Genomic DNA, 9,186 nt, shown 5'->3' with positions numbered 1-9,186 from the left:
ATTGCAATATAGTACACATATTACAAAATTCACCCATTTAAAGCATATACTGTGTACCTATTACAAAACAAGAATGGATCAGTCCATCAAGACTAGAGTTTAGCTATCACTCAATAGAGACATTTCAGGAAGTATAATTCCTCTGAAGATAAAAACCTTAGAAGGTGGCCGAGAGCAGTGGTTCACACCTATAATCCCAGCACTTTGAGAGGCCAAGGCAGGCAGATCATTTGAGGTCAGGAGTTCAAGACCAGCCTGGCCAACATGGTGAAACCTTGGCTCTACTAAAAAAAAAAAAAAGCCGGCATCATGGCATGTGCCTTTAATCCCAGCTATTCAGTAGGCTGAGGCAGGAGAATCACTTGAACCCAGTAGATGGAGGTTGCAGTGAGCCAGGAACATGCCACTGCACACCAGTCTGGGCAATTGAGCAAGACTCTGCTTCCAAAAACAGAGGTGTTTCTGATGATAACGTTTAGATGTTTTTGATGATAGCTTCTTGGGTGTGGCAGTAACTAAACAGGATTAGAGGTAGAGTCAATCCATCTCTAAGATGGAATGACAGAGGAATTAAGAGACCAGGTTATTGGGAAGCCTATCCACATGGATGATTGGACGCTCCATGGATTCTCCACCTCCTTAAGTTCTTTGCCTGGGCTTCATCCCAATTTTGTCCTTCTTAAGGCCTTCATGAAATCTGAATTATTTCTGCAATCCTAAGCTTCAGACACAACAGGGTCTGTGGCCTAAGCATGGACAGGAAAGGAGAAGGATGGTGATGGAGCTGTAGTGGACATCTGTTTTGTTTTGTTTTGCTTTAGCTTTCACACCAAGCATTCACAAATTTTTCTGGAAAACCTACCTCAACTGCCCTCTAGAAAACTCACTTCATTAATTAGTCCCAGTCTGTATAAGTGGAGTTGCCTTCTCTTCAGGCCCCTAATATTTTAAGGGTATATATGTGCACACTCTTAGCCATAAGGAGCATTCTGTAAAGATTCATAGCCAGCCTCCAAATGTCTGTAACCCTCATGCATAGTCAAGGACTCACCTCTGGATCATGAGCTGCAGGTGTTCTACGTAATATCTATTATATTCCACTAAGCCCATGAAGATCATAGGGGATACCTCCACCCTGATAGGTGCACCATATACACTAAGGGGAAATCTTGCATGTTGCCATCAATGTGGCTAGAAAGAAGGCACAAAGATCAGCTTCCCTAAAGAGAGGGATGCCATGTTTGACAACATCCCTGCAGATACTGTTTTAGTCCTGAAACAATAGCCCCATGGACACTTCTGCCAAAATGGCACCTGTCAGCAGCGCCTTGGTAAACCTCAAGGGGGTAGTGCCTAGATCCAGATTGACAAAGGGTTGTGATATGGGCATGATGGGACATAAACCTTTTTCCACTACCATGGTCATCCTTTCCTAGCTTCATTTTTTTCTTACTTTCTCATTCATTATAAGGCATCTTTTCCTTACTCTCAGCTATATTTTACCCTAGGAGGTAGGTGGTTGCCTGGTCAACATTCCTGTCACAGACGGCTAGGTGATTTTTTGCTCTGTAAAAAAGTCATCAATCCAGGCAGCATGGAGAAATACACAGGGAAGGTAACTACTTCCCCAAGTGACTTATTAGTAGAAAGACCTCAAAGTGAAGGTCAAAATGAAATGTGCTTCCCTAAATCATGAGGATGCCCTGCCTTTCAAATTCTTAAGCAGCATCCATAGTGTTCCTGACACCCTACCCCAAACAGCAATACCCCAAACACTACCACCAATTTATATGATCCTGTGGTCAGTGACAACTTTTTTAAAATACTGATTAAACCACTATTTCTGGAAAATGTGCCTGTCCTTGACCCTCTCTTCAGATATAGAAGGCCTGACTTCCTTATGGGTCTAAAGGACATGAAGCAGTGAATGGAGAGGAAGGTACAGGCTGCCATACGGCATCAGTAAGTCTCAAGCAAAGAAGTAGAAAAGAGCTCATCTCCTCAGACTTCATCAGGGAGAGAAGGGGCTTTTGGAGGCACATGATACTCTTTCCTCCACAAGAGCTCCAGGGGATTAGTCACCTTTTAAAAGTCAACTGAGGGACTCACAAGAGCTGAGCTAACTCTTACCTTTCCCTAACCACAAGCTTTGGTTACCCAAAACTTATTCCCCCCAACACAATACACATAAAAGACATCCTTCCTATTAGTACATTTATTGGGGAGAATCAAGATTCCCAACAAGGAGTGAATTATTTTGTGGGGGGAAATTTTCCTCCCTGGAAATGCTTCGGAAGCATTTTCTGTCCAGTTAGTAAAGACACATCACTGAACACAGTGCTTTTAGCACTGGTCGGGACGGCTGGACACACCAAGTTGACCTGATGCTGACAAATGAGGTTTGAATGTGGCATAGGCTTCCTGTGGGGCATGGACTGGGGATGCCTTTGACACAATATCTTCCCCTTAAATGCCTCAACTTTCTCAGGCTGTCTGTCCTTGTCTGTGTTCTGTCTAATCCTTGTAGGATAATTCTGGCCAACAAAGATAGCTTGTTGGCTGTAAGATTTGGTACATGTCACTTTGCAGGAGGGAGCCATGTAGTTGTGGGAATAGCCCTGGACAGGCTCTGCTCTGACCTGCACTTCTGGGTTGTGCTGAGCTTTCCCAAGCTCCACCGGGGAGGCAAGGGGCTCTTGGGGACAGGTGACATCTATCCCACGCTTATGCCCCAGCTTCTCTTCTAGGAACTCCCCAGTGTCTTTCCTAATTTTCTGAGCTTCAATACTTCCAGTAAAGCCAGCTCTGCTTTTAACTCGACCTCTCTTCTGCACAGATGACGACAGGGAGCTATCCTTTGCCCGAGAAATTTCTTGATCTTCATATGTTATGCTGGGTTTATTAAACCGCTGCAAAAAGGTCTTCATCCAGTTTCTGAAAAGGTTTTCAGGAGGAGGCTGTGTTTTCAAGGTTGGGGAAGATTTGCTCCCAAGCAACTCCCTTGATGTCTTATTATGAATAACGTGGCTCTTTCTCCTGAATTGGGATGTCCCCAACCCTGCATCCCCTCCACCAACCTCTCCTCCCTTGGGTCTTAGAGGGCTCACTCTCTTTGTAGCTGGTGAAAAATTCTTAACTTGGCATTTCTGTAAGACATGCGTAGGGACACTGGGCTCCTGCTGCTGTGCCGCACAGATCCCTCTGTCCTCCAAGTGGACATGCAGCACCTGGGAAGTTTCCATGTCCCGACTTGAAATGCCCTGGGGATGAGTCAGTAAGTCCTTGGAACTCAAGTTATCTAAGGCAAGAGACATGTCAGTGAAATGGCTCTGAGGTTGGCTATCCTTCTTCTGGACCAACTTTAACTGGCTCAGCATCTGATTTTTAAGATATGATGATTTAGGATCTTGGGGAACTGATACTCTTGGTGGGAAAATTTCAGTTTCATGAGATGTGCTTGTTTTCACATTTGTCACTGAGCAGCTTCCTGACTTGCTGGATGTCAAGTTGTTCCTATTTTGTGATTGAAGAGCACAGGTCTCCTCTTCCTTGAGCATCTCCTTCGACCCATTGGTGACAGGAAAGGTCTTTCTACTGCCCTGAAGCCTGTTAATATTATTACTGGCACTCTCTCTCTTATCCCTTGACTCACGGCCAACTCCAGCTTGCATTATGGTCAGCTCTGAGCTGCATCTACTGGCCGGTACAGTCTGTCTCTGACTGGCTTCGTCTACGATGCTGTGTGTGGGGGGCAGAAAAGTCTGTCTGCCATCCTCAGTTGTTGGGACACTTTCTGTAAGATCATTGTCAGTATCAACGAATTCTCTTTTCAGGGTCTCATGCTTTTCTTGATCTACAGGTGAGGTGACCAGTTGAGGATGACCCAGGATGGAGAATGATCTTGTGGTTTCTAATTTTTCTCCTTGAAAATCTGTAGTGCCTCTTCTAAGGGGCATGGAGGCCCTATCTTTGGAATCTGTCTCTATAAGGTCATGATCAGTATCAGAAAATTGCCTTCCCAGAGTCTCTGATTTTTCTTTGCCAACAGGTGAGGTGACAGGATGAGGACAATCAAGGACAGGGACTGAGCTTGTTGTTCCCAACTTTCCTCCTTGGAAAGTGCTTTGTCTATTAGACTTAGAGACCCCATCTTTGGTATCTCCCCGAGAAATAAAGCTGGCTGAGGAGGGAAGGTCGAAATGGGAAAAGGAATTGGAAAGGTCCTCTTTCAATTTGAAGATTTCTATGGATTCAAGGACCTTGCGGGGAAGGCCCCACAGCATTCTCATGCGGAAAGATTTAATATGGGCTTCCAACATCTTTTGTTTGTTGGAACCAAGGAAAGAAATCTCCTGGGAAGTATCAACGCCGTGGTCCTCACTCACCAATGCTGCCATACTTCGATGTTTTATTTGGCTGTGGGATTCCTCAGCAAGAGACATTGTCTGCTTGACTGAATGCCATGAACTATGCACAGTCCCAGGCATTCGACCCTCATTGATTTCCTCAAATTTCTTGCTCAAATGTACTGTCAGGGCATTTTCAAGTTGTTTCTGACCTAGGCTCTCCCCTGAATGATTCCCTGACAGATGCATCATATAAGTGTCCAGGTCTCTCTCAGCGTTAGACTTCATATCCTCATCTGAAGATGTCTCTGGATCTTGCAACAGATGATTTTTTGGACCAGTCTCCTGGCTGCATCCCTGATAATTCCCCACATTCTCCAGGGAAAGCATATTTGAGCTCCTCTCATGCAAGGTTCTAGGGATGATTGATCCGAACTTCTTTAGAACATTGAGGCTCTGACCCTCAACTGAAGAGCGATGTAAGGGTCCATGAATGCTCTCTGACACAGATAGCTCTGAAATTTTGCTCTGAGGACGTAGTAATGACAGAGACTCATGGATTCTACGGGGCAGGCCCCATCTGCGCTGGATGAGCCTCTTTCGAATGTGTTGCTCTAGTTTCTTCCTTACCTCAGAGCTCAGTGGAAAATCTCCAGGAATGATAGAGATGGGAACATGGACCTTGAAGGACTTTCTGACCAATGCAAGATTGGGAGCTGGAGGACAAAAGTCTTCCTGGGATTTTTTAACCACAGAGGGTAAACCCCACACACTTTCCTGCACTTTCTGCAACACGTTACACTCCAGAAGATTAATTTCAGATGGCGTAAGAAACTGTGCCTCCTTCTGGGGTCTATGAAGACACACTCCACAGATCCTAATCAGGAATGGAGGACTAGGTAGTAGGACTGGGAGTGGAGATTGATGTTGAGCCTGGAACTGGACCTGAGTGAGATGTGGGGACTGACCTCGGGGCAGGGTTTGAGGCAAGGGTAGAGCTTGGGTATTAGGCAAGGACAGAGGTTGGGGAGAGGGAAGTACTGGAAATTTATGGAATATAGATGTATTTGTAATGCCATTGAAGAATACAAACATGGAGGAATGGCCACGTTGGACAAGAACAGTAGGATGCAGAGACTCGCTGTGCAGAGATGGGAGACCCCAGAAGAGCTGCACATATTTTTGCTCTAAATGGTCTTCAAAGCACTTAGAGTATGGGGGCTGCTGATGGATGTGCTGCCCCTCTAGTTTGCCTTTATTGGCCCCAAAAGGAAAGAATTCTACCATGTCATGCTTATCAGCAATTGAGGCTAACATTTTCCGTGAAGAATTTAGTTGGTAGTTTTGTCTAAGTTGTGTTGGGAAAGATCCTGGTTTCTTTCCATTTTCTTTCCACATCAGGAAATCACACCTTTTTTTGACTTGTCTCTCCAGGAGTGCCAGAATGTCATGGCTGACAAAAGAGATGTTAACAGGCTGTATGACGTTGGCCACAGAGTGCCCCCCTAAAGAGGCCTCAGAAGAATGAAGGGTGAGAAGCTCCTCCATGAAATCAGATGGCACAAAATTGGAGGAAAAAGAGCCCTTGGCATGAGGATGCCACCAGGAGAATTCTGAAGATGCAGGGCATGAATGGTCAATGCCTTTGATTGTTGTTGGGGCATAGGTGGATGTCTCACCAGAGCCACCTAGAGATAACATCTCTGCAAAAGGCTTCAAAATGGTGAGTCTTGATTTCGACTGAGTCACAGAGCAGTCTTCCACTGGTAAAGCAGCTGAGATTGGTGGTTTGTAATGATGAGCACATGAATCAGTGGGATTCATGGCCTGGGAAATATCTTGGCATTGGGTGGAGTCAAGTGAAAAGATGGTGTTCAGAGACAAACTGGCCACAGGGTGGAGATTGGGCTCCACTCTCTGAATGTGATGTGGTGGGAGAAGGGGAAAGGGAAGCTGTAGGGGTGGGGAATGGTCTACGGGGAACTTGGAATCCAGGGGAGAAACAGGCTGTGGTGGTGGAGGGTCCTTCAGTGGTGAGGGTGAAAACAAGTTAGCTAAGGACGTGATCAAGTCAGGTGAGAGAATTAACAGGGGAGGTGGAGAGAGCTTAGGCCGAGGAGACAATATTAGGTCTTCTGGAGGGGTTGCTGAGGGGGTGGAAGACAGAGTGAACGATGACTCAGTCGCAGAACCTGCAGAATCCAAAGGGGACACAGAGGGAGCGGCATCTTTCAGGGACTCCCAAGACAGCAGTCGCTGGATATCAGCAGTTGCTCTGTTACACACCTGACAGACAGGGTCTGGGCATAACAGTCGACGAAAGCGGGTGGTATCATGATGCTGGCCCAGGGGACCGCAGGAAACAGGAGGTCCAAAGCTGCAGCCAGAACCAGAACAAGGAAAGGAGGGTCTGTTAGCCTGGCAGGGGTGGGACCCCCTTTATCCTGCTACCTGCTTCGCATTGCCCCCCACCCATGACCTCACCATATATGAGGTCATATGACCTCACTATAGCCTCTCCCCAAAGCATTCATTCACATACCCATTCCTATGGCTACCCACTCCCAAAACTACAGCAGGCTACAAGGAATCCCTGAAGTGAATAGAACATGCAAAAAGAAAAAAAAAGGAGGGGGTGGGAACAGGACACAAGGGGAATGATTAATCACCTTTTCAGAATAGAAAGTAGTTTTCTTTCCTCTTCTGCTTCCCTCTGGAAACTTTTCCGGTCTGGGAAACCAGAAGAGTATGTTATATGCAATGAACGTAGTGGCACAGGGATCATACAGAAGTCTGTGGAAGACCCTTGGGATATTAAACTCTGATAGCCCCAAGAATCAGTAGAAAAGGGCAAATAGTCATTGATAATTTTCACAAGTTCACGTGTGTATGTGGAATCATTAGTAAACTTTCACATACATTACCCCATGTGATGCTCAAAAGCACCACGTGAAACACATCGGTGGTAACCTCTAGGAGGAATCCGAGCATCGAGGAAGTCAAAGCACTTATGCAAAGTTGTGAGACAGAAGCACTGACTCCAAGCCAACCAGTAGTCCTTCCTCGATATCTCAGTAGGCCTCCAGTTGGGCAGCACCCATTGGGCAGGTCCATCACTTTGTCATGCACATGAATGAGCAGAGCAGGGCCTATGAGTAGTGTCTCATGTCTGATTGCTTTCCCATGAGCCTGTCTTCTGAGGGCTCTGTTTTCTGAGACTGTCTAGTAAGTGACATTCTAAGAAATTATGGGACTGAGTTCCTCATGAAAAAGACAGGGTGGAGGGAGCAACAAAAGGGGGGTGTGTCCACAGCCCCAACCCCACCAGCACAGCCGACTCTCCTGGGCTCTCTGGGTCCCTTTGCCCTATCCTGCCACTCCATTTCCCAAGTCCATCCTTTTTCATGTCACCCTGAAGCTCAGATAAAGCAGGCTGACATTACCTTTAAATGTCACACTTTTCCTTCTCCTCCTGGCTCTGCCCTGATGCTGAGAACAAAAGAAAGATAATGACAGGCTACGACTCACTTCTCTCACACTCTATGAAGCTCATTCATTCATTCATTCATTATACAAGAATGATATGACTCTCTAATTAATAGAAATACGTTCTTTTTATCAGTTTTTGAAGGTGATAAAATATTTCCCATTTTCCCTTCTCTGAAAAGCTGAAAGAGGATTTCTTCTGTGAGAGCCACACTTGATGTGCTGAGTTAGAAGTCCTCATCCAGGGCACAGACTCAGAGTCCAACAGTCACATCTGTGCTCCCTCACAGGACAAGTGTCCCAGAGACAGACCTCTGGCTCCAGCCTCTGCTCAGAGACTCTCAGCATTACTCCCCTGGTCAGCCCAACATGAAGGAAGGCTTTGTTGAATGACAGGTGACATGGGAATGTGACTCATGATCAAATTTCAGCAGAGACTGTTCTCCTTCAGAGAACTCACATTCTCTAAATAAACCTATCTGGGAGCACAGAATTACTGTGTTTAGGATTTTATCCCGCAACTCTCCACCACAGCCAGATAGGTAGTCTATGAGCTACAGATGGAAACCTTAGTCCTCCTGAACCCCTACGTCTGCCCAACCTCTGCCACAGAAAGTGAAGCTCTATCCTCTCTTCAGACTTCCCATGTAAGACATGTCTCTGAACCAACCAGACTTATTTAGAAGTGTGGGAATAGGTTTGGGAAACAACAACAGGGCATCTCTCTTGGGTGTTCACCCACAGGCCCTTACCTTTTGGATGTCATTATTTTTTTCGGTGGGTGACGAATGCAGGATCAATACCACATAGAACAAGTACAGTATAAACAACCCCAACCCACTCAAGCAAATGAAGCTGGGGTCAATATCCAAGTAATGTGAGTCAGGGATCAGCCCTGTCTCAATATAGCTGTTCAGAAAACAGAGGATATTCTCCATGGTCTGAATAGCTCGGCTGCCTGAAGCAACTGAGCACTGAGGGTGCCCAGGCTTAACTATAAACCCAGGCCTGCATCACAGAGCTTGGAAGAGTCACAGAGGGTTTCTGAGGGTGGAGGGAGCAACAAAAGGGGGGTGTGTCCACAGCCCCAACCCCACCAGCACAGCCGACTCTCCTGGGCTCTCTGGGTCCCTTTGCCCTATCCTGCCACTCCATTTCCCAAGTCCATCCTTTTTCATGTCATGTATTTATCTTAGTGGAATTTTCAGTTTGTTCCAGCAGTAAACCAGGCATTACCCAAGTCCCGCTTTACTGTTTGGAGCCCTCAACTTGGACCCCACCAAGTACACTCCCTTGAAAGCCTGAAATACTGTCTGGAATATTTGTTGTACCCAGGCATTGCCACTCTCAGGAT

General features: G+C 46.2%; 1 protein-coding gene across 2 annotated transcripts; it reads right to left on the bottom strand.

Moving 5' to 3' along the window:
* Window positions 1-2,204: 2,204 nt before the first annotated feature.
* On the bottom strand, window positions 2,205-8,854 carry LOC112608185 (spermatogenesis-associated protein 31D1-like). 2 transcript variants are annotated; one of them, XM_025359932.1, is made up of 4 exons: window positions 8,585-8,854; window positions 7,790-7,835; window positions 7,016-7,076; window positions 2,205-6,723 (listed from the first exon to the last, which is right to left on the bottom strand). In XM_025359932.1, the coding sequence occupies exons 1-4, from the start codon at window positions 8,768-8,770 to the stop codon at window positions 2,253-2,255; spliced, it is 4,764 nt and encodes a 1,587-aa protein (XP_025215717.1). In that variant the 5' UTR covers window positions 8,771-8,854; the 3' UTR covers window positions 2,205-2,252. The 2 variants fall into 2 exon arrangements, with proteins under 2 accessions (XP_025215717.1, XP_025215716.1); XM_025359931.1 differs by having other exon boundaries at window positions 7,016-7,086; window positions 7,791-7,835; window positions 8,585-8,770.
* Window positions 8,855-9,186: the final 332 nt, after the last annotated feature.

This window comes from Theropithecus gelada, chromosome 15 (genome assembly GCF_003255815.1).
Source record: "Theropithecus gelada isolate Dixy chromosome 15, Tgel_1.0, whole genome shotgun sequence".
Lineage (NCBI taxonomy): Eukaryota > Metazoa > Chordata > Mammalia > Primates > Cercopithecidae > Theropithecus > Theropithecus gelada.
This window is presented reverse-complemented; position numbering and strand designations above follow the sequence as displayed.